General features: G+C 41.4%; 1 protein-coding gene and 1 long non-coding RNA gene across 7 annotated transcripts in view; one reads left to right on the forward strand and one right to left on the reverse strand.

Annotated features, from left to right (window-relative positions):
- Positions 1-22659, reverse strand: part of PLEKHH2 (pleckstrin homology, MyTH4 and FERM domain containing H2) — a 233094-nt gene that overhangs the window by 19460 nt on the left and 190975 nt on the right. For all 3 annotated transcript variants that reach the window (XM_056568139.1, XM_056568140.1, XM_056568141.1), the window contains exons 18-23: positions 22024-22132; positions 20559-20671; positions 12637-12816; positions 8970-9067; positions 4748-4925; positions 808-963 (exon numbers count right to left, since the gene is read on the reverse strand). In XM_056568139.1, the coding sequence (XP_056424114.1) occupies positions 808-963; positions 4748-4925; positions 8970-9067; positions 12637-12816; positions 20559-20671; positions 22024-22132 (834 nt within the window). The remainder of the gene's footprint in view (positions 1-807; positions 964-4747; positions 4926-8969; positions 9068-12636; positions 12817-20558; positions 20672-22023; positions 22133-22659) is intronic.
- LOC130362956 (uncharacterized) overlaps positions 2737-22659 on the forward strand; it is a 46647-nt gene continuing 26724 nt past the window's right edge. Inside the window, exon 1 of one of the 4 annotated variants that reach the window (XR_008891651.1) lies at positions 2737-2977. This is a non-coding gene — a long non-coding RNA (uncharacterized LOC130362956). Of the gene's footprint in view, positions 2978-21275; positions 21338-21520; positions 21661-22012; positions 22118-22659 lie in introns of those variants that run through there. The other 3 variants (XR_008891652.1, XR_008891648.1, XR_008891650.1) reach the window with 3 other exon arrangements.

Here is a 22659-nt window from a genome sequence, read left to right on the forward strand (position 1 = left end):
TTTTAGGAACTAGACAGTTCCTAAAATGGACAGCAGAGGTCAGCAGAGAGCACTGTGGTCATGACATCAGAGGAAATGCATTTCTTTTTTGGATTTCTCTTTAGTGTACAGCCCCTAAAAAGTACTGGAAGGATTAAGATTTTTTAATAGAAGGGATTTACAAATCTGTTTAACTTTCTGGCACCAGTTGATTTAAAAAAAAAAAAAAAAAAAAAGTTTTCCACGGGAATACCCCTTTAAGTATCAGTACCTTTCCATGTACTTCTGCAGCCCAGATAATGCAGAAGTTATAACCACAATGCCTTCTTATAAAAAGTGTTCCTATGCTGGAAGTCTCAGACCACTTCTCCTATCATAGCTAAAGCATGTAAGCTGTGTTCTTGTTGTCTCTTGTATCCATACAGAATAAAACCTACTTGATTATTAATCCAGACAATAGTGGTTACACTGGTTTCAGGCTAGGGCTTTAGACGACTTTTGACATGTGTGGGTCGTAGTGAAATCAATGTTTACTAAAGAAAGTTGTGCAACAATGTTGGAATTCTTGAGTCTGGGGATCATGGCTGAAGAGCAGGGCTCAAGTCTTGCAGAAGTTCCTGCACTTTTTCAACAGCAGGAACACCATTCCTATTAGCTGGAGTTCTGCAGGACCAGCCCTTGAGTGGATATCTTGGGTGAGTTCCTGCACTTTTTCCCCCAGGACTTGATCCCTGCTGAAGGGTCTAATGTTAAAAGTCTTGCCATCATCACAGTTGTAGCCATAAAGTCTACTAACTGTCCTCTATAGGTGTAAAATTTAGCACTTACCTTAATGTTCCCCTGTAGACAATGTTCGATGTCCTTCCCTGATGGATCATCTGTAAACAAAGCAAATCCAGACTGGGCCGGGTTCCTCATTCCGATGTCTTGGTTAAGTGTGCAAAGAAACTCTTCTACCGTTGTAGATGCATCGAAGCCCACCACCTAGAATCAATGAGGGGATTTGACGGGGACGTAAGGCAGAATACAGTATATAAGGAAACCAACAGCAAAATATAACACTAAAGTGCTCCGTTATGTTTATATAGTCTGTGAATGGTTAGCCTGTTTGTGTTACAGAAACCTCTAGTATAGTGGTCTCCAAACTGTGGACCCCCCAGCTGTTGCAAAACTACAACTCCCAGCATGCCCGGACAGCCAACGGCTGTCCGGGCAAGCTGGAAGTTGTAGTTTTGCAACAGCCGGAGGTCCACAGTTTGGAGACCACTGCTCTAGTTCCACTGTCACCCAAAGGAATTTACTTTCTTCCATTACCTCTAAATGTGAGTCTTCACAATAGTGAGCCCGCTCCTTCTCCCACTATGCATACACTCATGCTTTCTCCAATATACAGTGCTATGAATTTATCAATTCTGTATACCATTGTGCCATCTTTCTGTAGGACTGTCTGTCTTTGTTTTTGAAATATTTATTATTCTCATGCAAAAATCGTGTACACCCATGGATTCAGTACCTACAACCAACGCATTTCGGTCATTTCATAAAGGGAACCTGTCATGAGATTTAACCATGTATAACGCCCGTAGGGATGGTGAGGATATGATGTTTGAACTTGTTCCCCGACGGCCCTATAAGTAGTCCCTTGGGCAGGGAGCTATACTCACCTAGTCCCGTAGACTCCGACTGTCACCGCTCTGCTCCATTTGCTTAGGAAGCAGAGCGGTGATGCGGGGTGTAAATCGCTGAGGGGCCCTGATTACAGCCAGAGAAGATGGGGCTAGGTGAGAATAGCTCCTCGCCCAGGGGACTACTTATGGGGCCAGCGGGGAAGACTCACGGAGATGGGACGGTGACAGTCGGAGCCTACAGGACTAGGTGAGTATAGCCCCTTGCCCAGGGGACTACTTATGGGGCCAGCGGGGGAGACTCACGGGGATAGGACAGTGACAATCGAAGCCTATGGGGCTAGATTTGGTGTCCCAGCACAAGTGTCCCGAGGACTGACTTGGGCAGCCTGGCCTTATGAAGCGTTGGGCCCACTGGAGTTCCTTTGTACTATTAGGCTAGGTTCAGACTACAGAATTTCCGCCTGCAATTTCGCCTAAATGTACTGTATAGTGAATGGTTTTCCGTTCACAAATTCACACTTCGGAATTTGTGAAGCGGAATTTGTGAACGGAAAATCCGCTTGGAAATTTCCGCCTAAAGAAAGGCATTGCTCTTTCTTCAGGCGGAAATCCACGCGGAACACATTGCAGTCTATTGGAGACTGCAGTGTCCGCGCGGTCCTAGCGCCGACTGATTCAGTCAGTGCTGGCCGCCCTCGGAATCTCCGGGTGGAAATTTTCTGCCCTGAGATTCCGTAGTCTGAACCTAGCCTAATAGTTAGTCTAGTGCTGGACATTGTTCAGTAAAGTACCATCCAGACTCCTGACCAACAGCTAAGCTCAGGTGTGCTAAGTCGTGTGTCCTAAGCTGAGGCCTACCTCAGTTTACTCCTGGTCATCCTACAAGTGTCACTTACGGGAGAACTATGGGGGAAATTCATCAAAACCTGTCCAGAGGAAAAGTTGCTGAGTTGCCCAAAGCAGCCAATCAGATCACTTCTTTCATTTTTCAGAGGCCTGTTTAAAAATGAAAGAAGCGATCTGATTGGTTGCTATGGGCAACTCAGCAACTTTTACTCTGGACCTGTTTTGATGAATCTCCCCCATAGTATATGTACCTGAAGAATCAGTTACAGTGCCTTGAAAGGACCCTAGCTACCAGAATCTCAAATTCTACAATTCTGTCCGGTGAAAAGCACCACAAGGTGCAGAACGACAACAAGGCTCGCAAGGTCTGTGTTATACCAATTTCACAAGCTCAGTAAAGGCAGTTAATCGTAACCTTATGTCGGTGTGTTTATTGGCTCCTCGTGTCTGGCCCAGGAAGACTGCTTCCCACCTTTGGACCGTGGTTTGGATAAACGGTGCCCTGGCATCATGAAGTAATCAAGGTACGTCCTACTAACACCCAGTGGCCGCCACAAGTATAGCTCCCCGCCAAGGGGACTTCTTAGGCTGTATTCACACCTCGTTACGGGGGCCGGATCCGGCTGGTGGAGGGGCAAACCGGGCTCTCCCGTACCCCAGCCGGACCAGCGCTGAACTCCATTCACTTTAATGAGCCGACCGGAGTCAAACGGTGACTCCGGTTGGATCATTTTGGACCCATATCCGGTTTTGTGACCGGACCTAAAGCCGTAGTATACTATGGTTTTAGGTCCGGTCAGGAAACCGCATACAGGTCAAAAATGAGCCGATCGGAGTCACCGTTTGACTCCGGTCGGCTCACTAAAGTGTAGTAGCTTGGGGATGTAGGGTATATGGGGTGTAGCTGTGCGGTACTTTAATGGGGTCTGTTTAACCCTTTCTACTCGTGACGCCAGGGTGAGGGGTCCTCTGTAATGCTTGTCCTACCGCCACCCGTCCCAAGAGCGATAGGGAGGTATGAAATAATTGAATGTCCACAACCGGAGAGTTTGCTGAAAACAGTCGGAACTTTTACTGAAGGTTTTATGCAAGCTTTATAACCGGAACAGTCTCTGTACAAGCAAAGTCTCTTAGATATTGACAGTGGTTGGGACCTTGAGCGATTTAGAGTCAGTAGACTGATATGCGCTGTTCCGCTGGATTTAGGGGATTTAGTTGAGGTCTAGCAGTCACGCTAGATTTAGCGGGGATTTAGTTTAAGACTCACGTTTTGAGTTCACGCTGAGGCCCGCAGGCTTCAGGCCTAGGGTTATCTTTGCAAGTTGCACGGATCTGTCCTCCCTGATAGTCCGGAACCCATGAGAGCGATCACTGGCTGCAGCTCCCTTATATGGGCAGGGGCTGGCCTTAAACTGATTGGTCCAAAACTTCTGTCAATTATCTGTACAAACAGTTATGGGTAATCATGTGACCCAAGGACCTCCAAAAGGTCCTCCAACATACTATAGAGGAATTAACATAGTCACATGACCACAGGTCCTGCGACGATACCAAGGTAAGCATACTAATATACATTATATTAAATATATACATTTAGACATTACAAAACTAGAAAAGAAAAAGACGACTAGGGGCTGTCCCACCTGGGGGACCCTACCTGAACGTGGTAACTCTGACTTTGGGGACCACCATACAAGGTACAGTATGCAATACAGTACCGGGACACCACAAAAGTAAATGGCTTTCACGTCCGGCACCCGTAACGTAAAAACGAGGTGTGAATGCAGCCTTACAGGGGCAGCGGGGACACTCCCAGCGATGGTGAGGAAGAAGATTTTACCACATATAAGGTGTTGCCATGTGTTATATATGGTAAAATCTCATGTCAGGTCCGCTTTAAGATCATGCCTTCACTGATAAGCCTTGGATTGTAGTTACTGTATCCATGGATCTACACCATTGTAAAGATGTTACATAAATGACTGTGTTTTACTGAAGCTACCTTTTGCTGGAGTATTTCGTTTTGAAAGTTTTGCATGTGAATCCCGGATTTGCATGTGTTTGCTATATTATATTTATTATTCTGGCGCACATGCCTTTGTAATTGGATGATCGATGTATCATTCGTGTGGCCCTTTGCTTGTTTTTCCAGCATCTATAGGATAAGCACTCTTTTATATGTCACGTCTGCCCATTTAATTGGGCCCCAAGAGTGATAAGTGTCATGTTTATGAGCAATTATACATATATTTTGTACACTAGACAAATTGTTGTTCATATGTTTCCGCTGTTACCTGATATGTGCCATTCATGAAGTGCACAGGTATACTGAAGGGTAAGGAATGGTGATATGGATTGCGTAAAAGAATAGAGAGAATTTCCATCCGGGAAGGTCTAGCTTCACGATCCCCATTTTGCTGGGTTCTTTCTACACAACGTTGGCAGTAAATAGCGTATTTTCCAGCCTCCGTCCTGTGACAATGGGGAAAAGAGAGAAAAAGTTATATCACATAGTATACTAATATGTCCATTACTGAAGATTGTAGACTACTTTGTGGTGAGGGTGTGATGAGGGCAGATGGAATGACCCTAGGGGCAGATGGCATTAACCCCTTGTGTTCGTGACGCCAGGGTGTGGTTTAACCTCTACACCACCCGAAGGTATACCAATGGATTCTGGGCTAGGCACGGGGGCAAATAATGACTTTGACTCCAAGTTATGGAACAACGGCAGCTTTACTGAGTCAGACAGATGTAACAGTCTGCACAGCTGGGCAAGGCCCAAGGAGGTGACCAGTGACTTCAGAGACCACAGGGATTGCTGGGACTTATAGTGGACTTGGACAATTTGATGCAGGACCATGCTGACTTGATACAGAAGACTTGACTTGGGCTTACTTGAATGAGACTGACTATGACAGACTTTACCCAGTTTGTAGCTTACCAGGCTTTGACTTGGACCTGGGGGGGGGGGGGGGGGGTAGTGGACTTGTGGATCTGTGGCTGCGTGGTAGACTTTAGGCCTCTTTAGGACACCAGACACTATCTCCAGACTTCACCTCACTGCAACTCAGCTAAGCGGAAACAAGAGTCTGAGGAAGCTCCACCCAGGGCTTATATGGGGGAGACTCAGGAGGGGTCCCATAGGTCACCCTGAAGGTCACATTGTCACTGGTACCTTCCCTGGTTGCAATCACATAGCCATTCATAAAGACATATAACATTTTATGTACAATGCATTATATAACATAGGCACTTGTAGGGATATATAGGACACAAGTACGGGGGGAGGGGCAGGGGTCACGGAATGGAGTCTGCCTCACAGGCAGCTAGGGTACAGGGGTGCAACTCCTATACTGGGCCACCACAACTTGATTTAGTGAAATCAACGTTTTTGTCTAAATTCCCATATAGTAAAATCAAGAGAAAAAAACAACAGTAAAATTGATTTATTACAGCTTTCTAATTGGCCTCATCCTCGAAATCTAAGAACCTTCGAACTGAGAGGGATTGTTTTAGCTAATTAAATAATCCAGCTTTATCTATCTATCTATCTATCTATCTGTCATATCTATCTCATATCTATCTCATATCTATCTATCTCTATATCATATATATCTATCTCATATCTATCTATCTCATATCTATCTATCACATATCTATCTATCACATATCTATCTATCTATCTATCTATCTCATATCTATCTATCTATCTATCTATCTCATATCTATCTATCTATCTATCCATCTCATATCTATCTATCTATCACATATCTCGTTCCTCTGGTTCCACAGTCAAGATAGGCAAATAGATGCAGCACACCACAAACTTGAAATCAAAGTGGTAGGTTTATTCCATAATGTGTAACAGACAACATTTCACCAGTCTCACACTGAAGAAGCCACAAACATCATGGAAAAAACCCAACACTTTGATTTCAAGTTCGTGGTGTGCTGCATCTATTTACCTATCTATCTATCTCATATCTGTCTATCTATCTATCTCATATCTATCTATCTCATATCTATCTATCTATCTCATATCTATCTATCTATCTCATATCTATCTATCTATCTCATATCTATCTATCTATCTCATATCTATCTATCTATCTCATATCTATCTATCTATCTCATATCTATCTATCTCATATCTATCTATCTCATATCTATCTATCTCATATCTATCTCATATCTATCTCATATCTATCTCATAACTATCTATCTATCTCCTATCTCATATCTATCTCCTATCTATCTATCTATCTATCTCATATCCATATATCTCATATCTATCTATCTATCTATCTATCTATCTATCTCCTATCTATCTATCTATCTATCTATCTCCTATCTATCTATCTCCTATCTATCTATCTATCTCCTATCTATCTATCTCCTATCTATCTATCTCCTATCTATCTATCTCATATCTATCTCATATCTATCTCATATCTATCTATCCCATATCTATCTCATAACTATCTATCTATCTCCTATCTCATATCTATCTCCTATCTATCTATCTATCTCATATCTATATATCTCATATCTATCTATCTATCTATATATCTCCTATCTATCTATCTATCTCATATCTATCTATCTATCTCATATCTATCTATCTCATATCTATCTCATATCTATCTATCTATCTATCTATCTATCTCCTATCTATCTATCTATCTCCTATCTATCTATCTCCTATCTATCTATCTATCTCATATCTATCTATCAATCTAGCAGTGCTGCTGTATTTCTTTTGCTTGTATTTGTAGTTCAGCCGCAGCAGTGTGCACCTTTATACTTATGTACTTATACGGATGTGCTGACTAATTATTCCTTTTTATGTTACACATGTGAGGGGAGAGGCTGCCTCCATGCTGGTTCGTTCACTCCACCCATTGCAATAGGTGAGGGATGTTTAGACCTTACATGCCCAGACATTGAGGCTCAGTGCAGCCTAGGAGAGGCAAATTCATAGTGTAGGGTCCATCCCAAATGAGGTCACCTTATTGTGGTGGGATGGTACATACTATTTGGCCAAATGGTAAGCTAAGAACCTCAATTTGTCACCATAGCAGTATTGCAAAGTAAAACATGTCATATTTCACATATAGCTTAGTGCTATCAGTGTGCTGCTGTTTTGCTTGTATTTGTAGTTCAGCCGCAGCAGCGTGCACCTGTATACTTATTTCATACAATAGTTGTGTATTAGGATGTGCTTACCAAATATTCCTTTCTATCTATCTATCTATCTATCTCATTGCTATTTATCTATCATTATCTATCTAACTATCTATCTATCTATCTATCTATCTATCTATCTATATCTATCTATCTATCTATCTATCTATCTATCTATATCTATCTCATTGCTATTTATCTATCATTATCTATCTAACTATCTATCTATCTATCTATCTATATCTATCTATATCTATCTCATTGCTATTTATCTATCATTATCTATCTATCTATCATTATCTATCTATCTATCTATCTCATATCTATCTATCTATCTATCTATCTCATATCTATCTATCTATCTATCTATCTCTCATATCTATCTATCTCACATCTATCTATCTCATATCTATCTATCTATCGATCTCATATCTATCTATCTATCTCACATCTATCTATCTATCTATCTCATATCTATCTCACATCTATCTATCTATCTATCTATCTATCTCATATCTATCTATCTCACATCTATCTATCTCACATATATCTATCTCATATCTATCTATCTATCTCATATCTATCTATATTTCTCACATCTATCTATCTCACATCTATCTATCTATCTATCTATCTATCTCATATCTATCTATCTCATATCTATCTCACATCTATCTATCTCATATCTATCTATCTATCTCACATCTATCTATCTATCTATCTATCTATCTCACATCTATCTATCTCACATATATCTATCTCATATCTATCTATCTATCTCATATCTATCTATATTTCTCACATCTATCTATCTCACATCTATCTATCTATCTATCTCACATCTATCTATCTCATATCTATCTCATATCTCTCTCTCTCACATCTCTCTCTCTCTCACATCTATCTAGCTATCTCACATCTATCTCATATCTATCTATCTATCTATCTCATATCTATCTGTCTATCTATCTATCTCATATCTATCTATCTATCTATCTATCTATCTCATATCTATCTCATAACTATCTATCTCATATCTATCTATCTCACATCTATCTATCTAGCTATCTCACATCTATCTCATATCTATATATCTATCTATCTCATATCTATCTATCTCATATCTATCTATCGATCTCATATCTATCTATCTATCTATCTATCTATCTATCTCATATCTATCTATCTATCTATCTATCTATCTATCTATCTATCTATCTATCTATCTCATATCTATCTCTCTAATATCTATCTATCTATCTCATATCTACCTCATATCTATCTATCTAACTGTTAGAATAGGCAGAATAGTGGACGTATATAAAATACCTGATATCCGCATTCTTCTTCAGGAAAAGTTTCAATAGCCATATGTATGGATGCTGAGGGAGGAAGAGGCCGACACACAAGGCCAGGAGCTGCCACCCCTGTGAATATACATAGAGGTCTATCAGATGTGTAACACAAATATCCAGTACAAGACAAACCCTTCACATGCTGATAAGAACCATTCTTAAGGGTTCATTCCCAAATTATAATTTATTAATAATATGACCTGTGAGGACATTATAGTGGACGTCACAGAACACAGTTATAGGACATAGACCAGGCTATTTCCACTGATTGGCTCAGACAAAGTTGATTATGGTACATCCCCCCCCAAAACATGGTCATGTCCAGGGTGGAGAGTAGGGTTGCCACCTCGCTGGTATTTTACCAGTATTTTGGCCACCCTGTCTGTATTTTTATATAAAAACTACCGGCCATGCAATGACCGGTATTTATCCAACAAATCCTTCAACTCCCAGAATGTTGCACCATATACTATACCAGTGTTTCCCAACCAGAGCGCCTCCAGCTGTTACAAAACTACAACTCCCAGCATACCCGGACAGCCAACGGCTGTCCGGGTATGCTGGGAGTTGTAGTTTTGCAACAGCTGAAGGCACCCCTGGTTGGGAAACACTGACCTATATACTACTTCATGCTGGGAGTTGTAGTTTTCGTTTGGGGCAGCTGCCGAGCCACAGACTGTATCAGGGCATGCTGGGAGTTGTAGTTAGTAACTAACTGCAACTCCTGAATTCAATTTAAAAAAAAAAAAACGATCAAAAAGTCACTTCAAAATTAAAATGGTACTGTTAAAAACTGCAGATCGGGGCGCAAAAATGAAGCCCTCATACAGGCCCGTAAAAGGAGAAATAAAAAAAAAGTTATAGGGGTCAGTAGAGATGAGCGAACTCACAGTAAAATTCGATTCATCACGCACACCTCGGCTCGGCAGTTGATGACTTATCCTGCATAAATTAGTTCAGCTTTCAGGTGCTCCGGTGGGCTGGAAAAGGTGGATACAGTCCTAGGAGACTCTTTCCTAGGACTGTATCCACCTTTTCCAGCCCACCGGAGCACCGGAAAGCTGAACTAATTTATGCAGGATAAGTCATCAACTGCCGAGCCGAGAAGTTCGTGACGAATCGAATTTACTGTAAGTTCGCTCATCTCTAGGGGTCAGAATAGGACAAAATTTGCCCTGCATAGATGTATCCTATGATGTCACGCATATATAATTAATTATGCAAATTAGCATGGCCGGTATTTTTTTTAGCAAGAAAGGTGGCAACCCTAGTGGAGAGTGTCAATGTGTGGGAGGTCTGCAGTCTATATCCTATCACCGTGTTATGTATGAACTGCAACAGAAGGTGGTGGAGCACTGGGATATAGGAAGACGTGTGGAATATATGTTGTATACAATTATTGAGAACGTTCTGTATTGATGAAGGATGGGCCCTCAGGATCACTTCCTCTGGGGGCCCAGAGCTCACCAATCTGACACTGGTTTTTTTAGATACTGTGGGGGGTATGTATGAAGCTTTTTACCCTGTTTTTTTGTCTGTGATTTGTCGCAATTTTTCCTTTATGTCATTTTTTGCGCCAAATGGTTTAGAACAAAATCACTGATTTCACTTTGTTAGTCGTGATTTCAGTTTCAATCATCCCTTGGTATGAAATTCATCATTTGCGACTTTTGTTTTGGCGCATTTTCGGGCGCAATCATGCCCGTTAGGTCGCAAACTTGCACCAAGAAAAAAGTGACGCAGAAAGTAGCTAAACAACATTACAAGGTAGAACACAGGCCAAACAAAGTGGCTTAGGCTGGGTTCACACTACGTTTTGTCCCATACGGGAGCGCATACGGCAGGAGGGAGCTAAAACCTCGCGCTCCCGTATGTCACCGTATGCGCTCCCGTATGCCATTCACTTCAATGAGCCGACCGGAGTGAAACGTTCGGTCCGGTCGGCTCATTTTTGCGCCGTATGCGCTTTTACAACCGGACCTAAAACCGTGGTCAACCACGGTTTTAGGTCCGGTTGTAAAAGCGCATACGGCGCAAAAATGAGCCGACCGGACCGAACGTTTCACTCCGGTCGGCTCATTGAAATGAATGACATACGGGAGCGCATACGGTCACATACGGGAGCGCGAGCTTTTAGCTCCCTCCTGCCGTATGCGCTCCCGTATGGGACAAAACGTAGTGTGAACCCAGCCTAACCAATGTAAAAAAAAACAAGAAAAGATGTTTAGCTAAGGTAAAAAGAAACAATTATCCCAGTCAAACATTTATCAAGCCTAGGAACAGATTTTTAAGTTGGAAAAAGAAACTAACTGGGTTAGATTTAAAGGGGTTCTCCGCCCCTGGCATCTTATCCCCTATCCAAAGGATGTCAGATGTCAGATCACCGCGGTCCCGCTGCTGGGGACCCCGGGATCCCCGCTGCGGCACCCCGCCATCATTACTGCACAGAGCGAGTTCGCTCTGTGCGTAATGACGGGTGATACAGGGGCCAGAGCAGCGTGACGTCATGGCTCCGCCCATCATGACATCACGGCCCGTCCCCTTAATGCAAGTCTATGGCAGGGGGAGTGACGACCGCCACGCCCCCTCCCATAGACTTGTATTGACAGGGGCGGGCCGTGACGTCACGAGGGGCGGAGCCGTGACGTAACGATGCTCCGGCCCCTGTATTGCCCGTCATTACGTGCAGAGCGATCTCGCTCTGCGCAGTAATGATAGCGGGGTGCTGCAGGAGCGATCCCCGGGGTCCCCAGCAGTGGGACCCCGGCGATCTGACATCTTATCCCCTATCCTTTGGATAGGGGATAAGATGTCTAGGGGCGGAGTACCCCTTTAAGTTTGCGAAGCTAGCTAGTTGAAAAAGCAACATTTAGCCATGGCTAAAGTAAAACATTTATCAAGCCCAGGAACAGAATTTTAAGTTAGAAAAAGGAACTTCCTGTGTTAGATTTACCTTTGTGAAGCAGAGCAAAATCCAAGTGGAGAATTAACAAGTTTCAGCTGCCACAACACAGCCAGAAAATGTTGCATGGAATTCTGGGGCAGGATTCTGCGCATTTTATAGGCACATCAATTGCGCCAAATTTAACAAGTGGTTTGCGACAAATGTTAATTCTGGCGCAAAAACGCACCATTTGTCGCAAAAAAACATACATAAAATCACACATTGCTACACCATTATTGATACATGTCCCTCAGTGTCTTGGACTCTAGTGTTGAGCGGCATAGGCCATATTCGAATGCGCGATATTTTGCGAATATATGGACAAATATTCGTCATATATTTGCTAAATTTACATATTCGTAATATTCGCGTTTATTTTTGCATATGTGAAAATTCGCACATGCGGAAATTTGCATATGTGGAAATTAGCATACGCAAAAATTAGCATATGCGAAAATTCACACGCCAGTCTCACACAGTAGTATTAGAGCCTTCTTTACACCACACAAGCTGGAAGCAGAGAGGGATGATCACTGTGATGTGTACTGTGAAAAAAACCCAAAAAAAACTAAAACAATATTTGTAATTACGAATATATAGTGCTATATTCCTGAATATTCACGAATATGCGATATTCGCGAATAAAATTCGCATTGCGAATATTCGCGAGCAACACTATCGGACTCTTGGTGGTTACCTGAATAGGACTGGGCTGGTTCTGGGGCTGCCGGTGTCTGGTCTGTTTGATAAGCTGGCAGTAGATCTCATTCTGGAGCTCAGGATGGGTGAGACAGACCTGCAGGGCGCTCTGTGCCAGGGAGACATGATAGTCAATGGCAGGAGAGTCCACGGCGGCATTGAGGAAGAGCTGGCAGGTCTGAGGATACGACAAAGAAATGCGACGCAAATGTCAATGCAAATGGTTAACCAGCATGAATATATGTATATACTAAGATCAGATAAGTGGATAGATGAGACAGAAACTGCAGATGGATAGAAAGATGTGGAATAGCTAGAAATTAGATAGATAGGGGATAGATAGATAGATAGATAGATATAAATTAGTAGAAGTCCGCAGCACACAATCCGAATGAGTGAAAAAAAAGTGAAGTTTATTCCATAAACAGGTGAACGTCACAGCGACGTTTCAACCAGCTCTCCTGGTCTTTCTCAAGCTCTCAGGAGAGCTGGTTTAAACGTCGCTGTAACTTTCACCTGTTTAAGGAATAAACTTCACTTTTTTTTCACTCATTCGGATTGTGTGCTGCGGACTTCTACTAATTTATATCACAGATAGGACCATTGACCAGGGTCCGGCTCTGCGTGCACCGCTACTTTCCTTTTTTGGGGTGCTGTTTCCCTTGGATTATAGATAGATAGATAGATGATAGATATTAAGATATAGAATAGCTAGATCAGTGTTTCCCAACAAGGGTGCCTCCAGCTGTTGCAAAACTTCAATTCCCAGCATACCCGGACAGCCGAAGGCTGGGAGTTGTAGTTTTGCAACAGCTGGAGGCACCCTGGTTGGGAAACCCTGAGCTAGATATTAGATAGATAGATAGATAGACAGACAGATAGATACAGTGGGGATCAAAAGTTTGGGCACCCCAGGTAAAAATTTGTATTAATGTGCATAAAGAAGCCAAGGAAAGATGGAAAAATCTCCAAAAGGCATCAAATTACAGATTAGACATTCTTATAATATGTCAACAAAAGTTAGATTTTATTTCCATAATTTACACTTTCAAAATAACAGAAAAATGGTGTCTGCAAAAGTTTGTGCACCCTGCAGAGTTAATATCTTGTACTGCCCCCTTTGGCAAGTATCACAGCTTGTAAACGCTTTTTGTAGCCAGCCAAGAGTCTTTCAATTCTTGTTTGAGGTATCTTTGCCCATTCTTCCTTACAAAAGTCTTCCAGTTCTTTGAGATTTCTTGGCTGTCTGTCACGCACTGCTCTTTTAAGGTCTATCCATAGATTTTAAATTATGTTGAGGTCAGGAGATTGTGAAGGCCATGGCAAAACCTTCAGTTTACGCCTCTTGATGTAATCCCCCGTGGATTTCGAGGTGTGTTTAGGATCATTATCCATTTGTGGAAGCCATCCTCTCTTTAACTTCAGCTTTTTCACAGATGGCATCAAGTTAGCATCCAAAATTTGCTGAAATTTTATTGAATCCATTTTTACTTCTACTCGTGAGTTGTTCCCTGTGCCACTTGCTGCAATACAACCCCAAAGCATCATTAATCCACCCCCATGCTTAACAGTTGGACAGAAGTTCTTTTCATTAAATTCTGTTCCCCTTCTTCTCCAAACGTACCTTTGCTCATTCCAGCCAAAAAGCTCAATTTTAACCTCATCGGTCCACAGAACGTGTTTCAATAAATGCATCAGGCTTGTCTATATGTTCATTTGCAAAGTTCAAACACTGATTTTTGTGGTGAGGACGTAGAAGAGGTTTTGTTCTGATGACTCTTCCATGAAGACCATATTTGTACAAGTATCTCTTTATGGTGGAATAGTGTACCACAACTCCAGTGTCTGCCTGATCTTTCTGGAGGGATTGTGCAGTCAAACGTGGGTTTTGAATAGTTTTTCTCACAATCCTGCAAGCTGTTCTGTCTGATATTTTTCTTGGTCTTCCAGATCTTGCTTTAACTTCCACTGTTCCTGATGGCTGCCATTTCTTAATAACATTCCGAACAGAGGATATTGATATCTGAAAACGTTTCACTATCTTCTCCAGCGTCAACTATTTTCAGTTTCAGTTTCAGTTTCAGATTTCCAGAAAACTGCTTTACACCAAAAGATACAGCACCAGTGACAGGGTCCGGTATAATGCAGGCTTTGGTCTTTATTGTGTACAGGAACACACATGCAACGTTTCGGCTAAGAAGCCTTTTTCAAGCATTCCCTGGACTTAGATATGTAGACAGAAGGATAGATAGATAGATAGATAGATAGATAGATAGAATTGGATTTACTGGACTTTGACCAAGTTGTTCCAACGTGCACTCTCACCACTGCCAGTGCTGCCCATTTCTGGAAACTAGATAGATAGATACATAGACAGAAATAGATAGAAAGATAGGATATAGATAGATAGATATGAGAGATTATTTAAAATTCTCACTCTGTAGACAACTATAATATATATAAAACCAAACGCATGACCTTAGCTCTCTCTAGTGGCTGTTTAGGTGTACTACAACATGAAATACTACTTGACTGAAGAGCTATTCACTATTAGGCTACGTTCACACACTGTAAAATCAAAGAAAGAAGCAAAAAACTGTAAAATAAGTATAAAAAGCAGCAGTATATATACAGTGATCCCTCAACTTACAATGGCCTCAACATACAATAGTTTCAACATACAATGGTCTTTTCTGGACCATCGTAACTTAAAACCAGACTCAACATACAATGCTACAGACAGTCCAGATCTGTGAAACTTGTCACAACTGGAGGAACTGACCAATCAGAATGGGCATTCACTGGTAAATCACCTGTATTACTGAAGTGCATGCACTGACTGGTGTCTGGTAGCGCCCCCTACGATACAGGGAGGAACTACAAGTTCTGTACTACTCCTTACCTGTGCCAGGGTTAGCTGCTCCTTTTGGACACCAAGTAAGGGCGGCTCCATTTTGGACACTAGGTGTACTGTATAGGACCCTGAAGAAGCTCCTGTCCTCTACATACACCATTGTTTCCCTACCAGGGTGCAAAACTACAACTCCCAGCATGCCCGGACAGCGAACAGCTGTCCGGGCATGCTGGGAATTGTAGTTTTGCAACAGCTGGAGGCACCCTGGTTGGGAAACACTGACATAGACAATGATTACAGCTCCCAGCAGATCTTTATTACTTCTATATATAAGGATTTGCTTTATCTATATTAGTTATCTACTTATTTTTCTTTAATCCTCACTTTTTCCTATTTTCGGATGACATTTTGGTGGCTTCAGAACCAATTACCAGGTTTCCATAGAGTTATGGTCTCAACATACAATGGTCTCAACATACAATGGCCGTCCTTGAACCAATTAATATTGTAACTTGAGGGACCACTGTATATATATATATATATATATATATATATATATATATATATATATAATCATCTAATAATGTGTTCTATGAAAGTCTATGTAAAAGTGTCCATAGACTATTTTTTAAAGAGTGGAATGACTGCAGTTTTTTTTTTTAAACACAAAGGTGTGCACTGACAGATGGTTTTTCATAGACTTTAATATCTAAAAAAAAATATGTTTTTTTTTTGTACCTATTTTATTGCAGTTTGTTTTTTTTTTTTTCATTTTACAATGTGTGAATTTAGCCTAAATCTGAAAGTCAGAGTTATCCAAACTCCGCACAGAAATACGATGATATATTCTAGGAGTCTGCCAAGGTCAGAAGCGTAGATCATGTTCCCGTCATAATAAATAATCCTTGCAGAGTCTGAAAAGTCCTCATTTCCAGATATGAGAGGGGGGTAGAGTGTACACTACTTATTATCTGGATTCCAAACACTGGGGGTCAATGAGAAGTGAATCCACTTATCCTTATCCCGGTGTCAGTCTCCACCAGGCACAGATTACAGAGTGAGGTGCAGGTATTTATAATCCCGTACAGTGCCCTCACCTCCCAGCATGCCGAGCCTTACCAATCCTATATAGCAGTTCCCCAACCAGGGTGCCTCCAGCTGTTGCAAAACTACAACTCCCAGCATGCCTGTACAGCCTTCCGGCCTTATGAATCCTATATAGCAGTGTTTACAAACGAGTGTGCCTACAGCTATTGCAAAACTACAACTCCCAGCATGCCAGAATAGCCTTCCAGCCTTACCAAGCCTATATAGTAGTGTTTACAAACGAGTGTGCCTACAGCTATTGCAAAACTACAACTCCCAGCATGCCAGAATAGCCTTCCAGCCTTACCAAGCCTATATAGTAGTGTTTCTCAACCAGTTTACCTCCAGCTGTTGCAAAACTATCACTCCCAGCATACCTTCAATCTGTGGACCAGTGTGCCTCCAGCTGTTACACAACTATAACTCCCAGCATGCCCAGACAGCCTTCAGGCCTTACGAATCCTATATAACAGGGTTTCCCAAGCAGTGTACCTCCAGCTGTTGCAAAACTACAACTCCCAGCATGCCCGGACAGCTTTCGGGCCTTACGAATACTATATAGCGGTGTTTCCCAAGCAATGTTCCTCCAGTTGTTGCAAAACTACAACTCCCAGCATGCTTGAACAGCCTTCAGGCCTTACGAATCCTATATAATGGTGTTTCCCAAGCAGTGTGCCTTCAGCTGTTGCAAAAGGACAGGCTTCGGGCCTTACAATTCTTATATAGCAGTGTTTCCCAACCAAGGCGCCTCCAGCTGTTGCAAAACTACAACTCCCAGCATGCCTGTACAGCCTTCCGGCCTTACGAATCCTATATAGCAGTGTTTACCAACGAGTGTGCCTACAGCTATTGCAAAACTACAACTCCCAGCATGCCAGAATAGCCTTCCAGCCTTACCAATAATATATAGTAGTGTTTCTCAACCAGTTTACCTCCAGCTGTTGCAAAACTACAACTCCCAGCTAGAGATGAGCGAACTTACAGTAAATTCGATTCGTCACGAACTTCTCAGCTCGGCGGTTGCCGACTTATCCTGCATAAATTAGTTCAGCTTTCCGGTGCTCCGGTGGGCTGGAAAAGGTGGATACAGTCCTAGGAAAGAGTCTCCTAGGACTGTATCCACCTTTTCCAGCCCACGGGAGCACCTGAAAGCTGAACTAATTTATGCAGGAAAAGTCATCAACTCCCGAGCCGAGAAGTTCGTGACGAATCGAATTTACTGTAAGTTCGCCCATCTCTACTCCCAGCATACCTCCAAACTGTGGACCTCCAGTTGTTGCAAAACTACAACTCCCAGCATGCCCGGGCATGCCAGGAGTTGTAGTTTTGCAACAGCTGGAGGAACACCGGTTGGGAAACACCGCTATATATTAATGACTCTTCCACACATGTGGTTGATTTGCTGCGGCTGGATTATTCTGGTGTTTGCTTTGCAGCCTATTCCACTGTAGGTGTGTAGAGACGATGACATAAGTGTCTGTCGGTCTCATGTTACCCACAGGGCCCACGCCTGGACTGAGCGGACTTGTGTTGCAGCCTTGCAGAGCACTGAAAGTGCTGAAAATATGAAAAAGCTTATATTTATTTTAATTACGTTGCATATTTCATAAAGTATCCAGAAATAACAGGAACATATTTTTATGAAAATTTCCTGCTAAAAATTTAAAAAAATTATTTTTCCTAATTATAAACTAATTGGTTTGTTATCATAAAAGATTTAAAGGAAAAGTATTCATACAGTGTAATATTCTGTAGATGGTATTAGGGTGATAAAAAAAAGAGATTCTATATAACACATAACTTCCCCCTGTAGAGCTCTGAACTGCCCCCCTTGAATTCATTTCTAAATGCAGTGGGCACCCCCTAGTGGTTGCTGCAAGGCAAACAGAACAGTGTCTTAAAGGGGAACTCCAGTGGGGAAAAAATGTTTTCAAATCAACTGGTGCCAGAAAGTTTTATAGATTTGTAAATGACTTCTATTTAAAAAATCTTAATCCTTCCAGTTCTTATCAGTTGCTGTCTGCTCCAGATTAACTACAGAGGAAGTTGTGTAGTTCTTTCCAGCCTGGAAACAGTGCTCTCTGCTGACACCTCTGTCTGTGTCAGGAACTGTCCAGAGCAGGAAAGATCTGCTATGGAAATTTTCTCCTGCTCTGGACAATTCCTGATAGAGCACTGTGGTCAGACAGAAAATAAATTCAAAAAGAAAAGAATACAGCAGCTGATAAGTACTGGAAGGGTTAAGATTTTTAATTAGAAAGCATTTACAAATCTGTTTAAAGGGGTATTCCAAGATTTTTTATTTTTTATTTGACTATGCTACAGGGGCTGTAAAGTTGGTGTAGTTCATAATATAGTGTCTGTGATGGTTTTTTCACAATTCTTCTGTGATTTTCACCCCACTTTTTATTTTTATCTGCATACAAAATGACTGTTGTCTCAGATTTTTCCCAGGTTGCAATGCGGATGAGACCTGACATCACTAGTCAGCTGATGACAGGGAGCCTGTCTGCTTCAATGGGTGGAGCGATCGCTTGGTGGGAGAGAGATCAATCTGCAACTAATGCAACAGCTGTAGGCACCCTGATTGAAAACCACAGGTCTTTTGAATGGATGCAGCTCATTTATGTTTCAATAGGTGGGGTGGCTGATGTGTGGGAGGGAGGAAAATGGAATAGTGGGATTTGTAGTAAAAAAAGAAAAGTCAAACAGGAAATACAAGTTCACAAAAAGCTAGCCACAGTGTTATGGTAATCTCACAACATAGCCATTTAGCCCCAAGACAAGCGCAGATCCTTCCTAAGCATGTCCATTACTGCCTGCCAGGTACGTACCAAAATCACCTTATGGTGGATAACCCCTTTAAGTTTCTGGTACCAGTTGATTTGAAAACATTTGTTTCCCACTTGTTTTCAACCAGAGTTCCCCTTTAAAGGCTAGGGCTTCTCAGCTTTGCGCATTTTTTCCCCCACGAATCAAAAAAATGTTTATATGTTGTACTTCTTGGAAAAAAATGTACCTTTCTAATATGCTTCATAAAAATATGTTATCTCCTTTTCATAGAAATCATGGCTTATAAAAAAAATACCCCACTAGAGGTCCCCATACCATCCAGAACATAATCCTGTCCGGCTGCAGCATCATCTTGGCCAAGGTAAAGCACAGGCAGGTACAAAGTCCAGGAAGTGAAAGCGGGACTAGCCCTGAATCCCTTTCCCCAGATACTGAGGTCAGGACTGTGTCAAATATTCCATATTCTGCCCGAGGGTTTTTACGCCCCAGGTGCATTATCTTGCACTTATCCACAATAAATTTCAGTTGCCAGAGTTCTGACCATTCTTCTAGTTTGCCTAAATCCTCTTTAAATCCTAAAAATATTTATATTAGTATTTTGCAAATGTCAAGTATAAAAATGCAATATTTAACATTGTGGGAAAAAATAAATAACTTTTTACAGGTTTGGAGAGTCAGAGTTAAAGGGGTACTCCGGTGGAATTATTTTTTTTTTTTTTTATGAACTGGTGCCAGAAAGTTAAACAGATTTGTAAATTACTTCTATTAAAAAATCTTAATCCTTTCAATACTTATTAGCAGCTGTTTGCTACAGAGGAAATTCTTTTCTTTTTGAATTTCTTTTTTGTCTTGTCCACAGTGCTCTCTGCTGACACCTGATGCCCGTATCAGGAACTGTCCAAAGCAGGAGAAAATCCCCTTAGCAAACCTATGCTGCTCTGGACAGTTCCTGACACGGACAGAGGTGTCAGCAGAGAGCACTGTGGACAAGACAAAAAAGTAAACAATTTCCTCTGCAGCATACAGCTGCTAAAAAGTACTGGAAGGATTAAGATTTTTTTTAATAGAAGTCATTTACAAATCGGTTTAACTTTCTGGCACCAGTTCATTTAAAAAATAAAAATAAAAGTTTTCTACCGGAGTACCCCTTTAACATCACATAATATTCTTAAATTTTTTTTTTTTACCTTAAATAATTTGATGGCTTCTGTCTGTAAGGCCTCTGACGGTAAGGTAGTAAGAGGTGACGGTATGGCTTCCTTGCTGTGGCACAGAGCCGGATGCCTCCACACTTGCGTGCCTAAACACCACAATAAAACATTAACTATATGACCGTAAATTCAATATCCAAACCAATCTACAAATTAAAGGGGTTTTCCTAGAATAGGCTGTCAATGTCACAGTGGTGGGGGTCCAAGCAATAAGCTGATTTAAAGGGGTATTCCAGTTAAAAAAAAAAAAAAAAAAAAAAACATTTTTTTTTCATATCAACTGGCTCCAGAAAGTTAAACAGATTTGTAAATTATTTCTATAAAAAAAAAAAAAATCTTAATCCTTCAAGTACTTATCAGCTGCTGAAGTTGAGTTGTTCTTTTCTTTCTGACCACAGTGCTCTCTGCTGACATCTCTGTCCGTCTCAGGAACTGTCCAGAGCAGGAGAGGTTTGCTATGGGGATTTGCTCCTACTCTGGACAGTTCCTGAGACAGACAGAGGTGTCAGCAGAGAGCACTGTGGTCAGACAGAAAAGAGCAACTGAACTTCAGCAGCTGATAAGTACTGGTAGGATTAAGATTTTTTTTAATAGAAGTAATTTACAAATCTTTTTAACTTTCTGTAGCCAGTTGATATGAAAGGAAAATGTTATTATTTTTTTTACTGGAATACCCCTTTAAATCAGCTTATTGCTTGGACCCCCACCACTGTGACAGCCTGTTTTTAACTGGAATACCCCTTTAAGGGGCCAAAGTGAGTGTTGAAAATGTATCCACTAGTTCTCCAAACTGTGGACCTCCCAGCTGCTGCAAAACTACAACTACCAGCATGCCCGGACAGCCGTTGGCTGTCCGGGCATGCTGGCAGTTGCAGTTTTGCAACAGCTGGAGGTCCCCAGTTTTGAGACCATTGAAGATAGGCCTTCAGTATACTGTAAAGGCTTGGAACCTATAAGATATCCTCTGATTTCCATTCACTGCTGTGGAAGTTCTGTAGGGAAACTCATGTACGGAGATTTTCAGCTATAGAAGCAATGGATCGTTAGACTGCCTCTCTACATACAAAGTGTTAAATTGGTATGGCCAGGCCGCCTCCGTGTCCTGATCTTCAGGCCCTAGTGATCGAGCCTATACAACAGTATTACAGCATTGGAGTAGCTGTGTGTATATATATATATATATATATATATATATATATATATATATATATATATGGGGATATTTATCAAAACCTGTCCAGAGGAAAAGTTGCCCAGTTGCCCATAGCAACCAATCAGATCGCTTCTTTCATTATTAACAAGGCCTCTGCAAAATGAAAGCAGCGATCTGATTGGTTGCTATGGGCAACTGGGCAACTTTTCCTCTGGACGGGTTTTGATAAATCTCCCCCCATATAATGTATAGAGATCATTGTGGATGACAATAAATCAATTTACTTACACAAATCTCCATCCAGGCTCAACAGTTTGCAAACCAGCTGCTCAAACTCTGTGCCCACAGTCGCCCCCGTCACTCCAGCCGCCATGGTTAAATGGTAGTGCCATGTATCCTGTAAAACACCCGGAACGTTACCTGTCTGTGTCCTGTTTATCTATATACTGTATGCCTGTTTGAGATATATATAGATATATAGATAGATATATATATACATATATATATATATATATATATATATATATATATATATAATATATGGAACATAGTAAATGTGATACCAGATGAATTAGGGCCTTTAATACTCTGGTGGAAAACTTAAAAAAAAAAAAATCAACTGGTGCCAGAAAGTTAAGCAGATTTGTAAATTACTTCAATTGAAGTGAAAAATCTTAATCCTTCCAGTACTTATTAGCTATTGAATACTACAGGAGGAAATTATTTTCTTTTTGGAACACAGAGCTCTCTGCTGACATCATGAGCACAGTGCTCTCTGCTGACATCTCTGTCCATTTTAGGAACTGACCAGAGCACCATATGTTTGCTATGGGGATTTTCTCCTACTCTGGACAGTTCTTAAAATGAACAGAGATGTCAGCAGAGAGCACTGTGGTCATGATGTCAGCAGAGAGCACTGTGTTC

This window comes from Hyla sarda, chromosome 3 (assembly GCF_029499605.1).
Source record: "Hyla sarda isolate aHylSar1 chromosome 3, aHylSar1.hap1, whole genome shotgun sequence".
NCBI lineage: Eukaryota > Metazoa > Chordata > Amphibia > Anura > Hylidae > Hyla > Hyla sarda.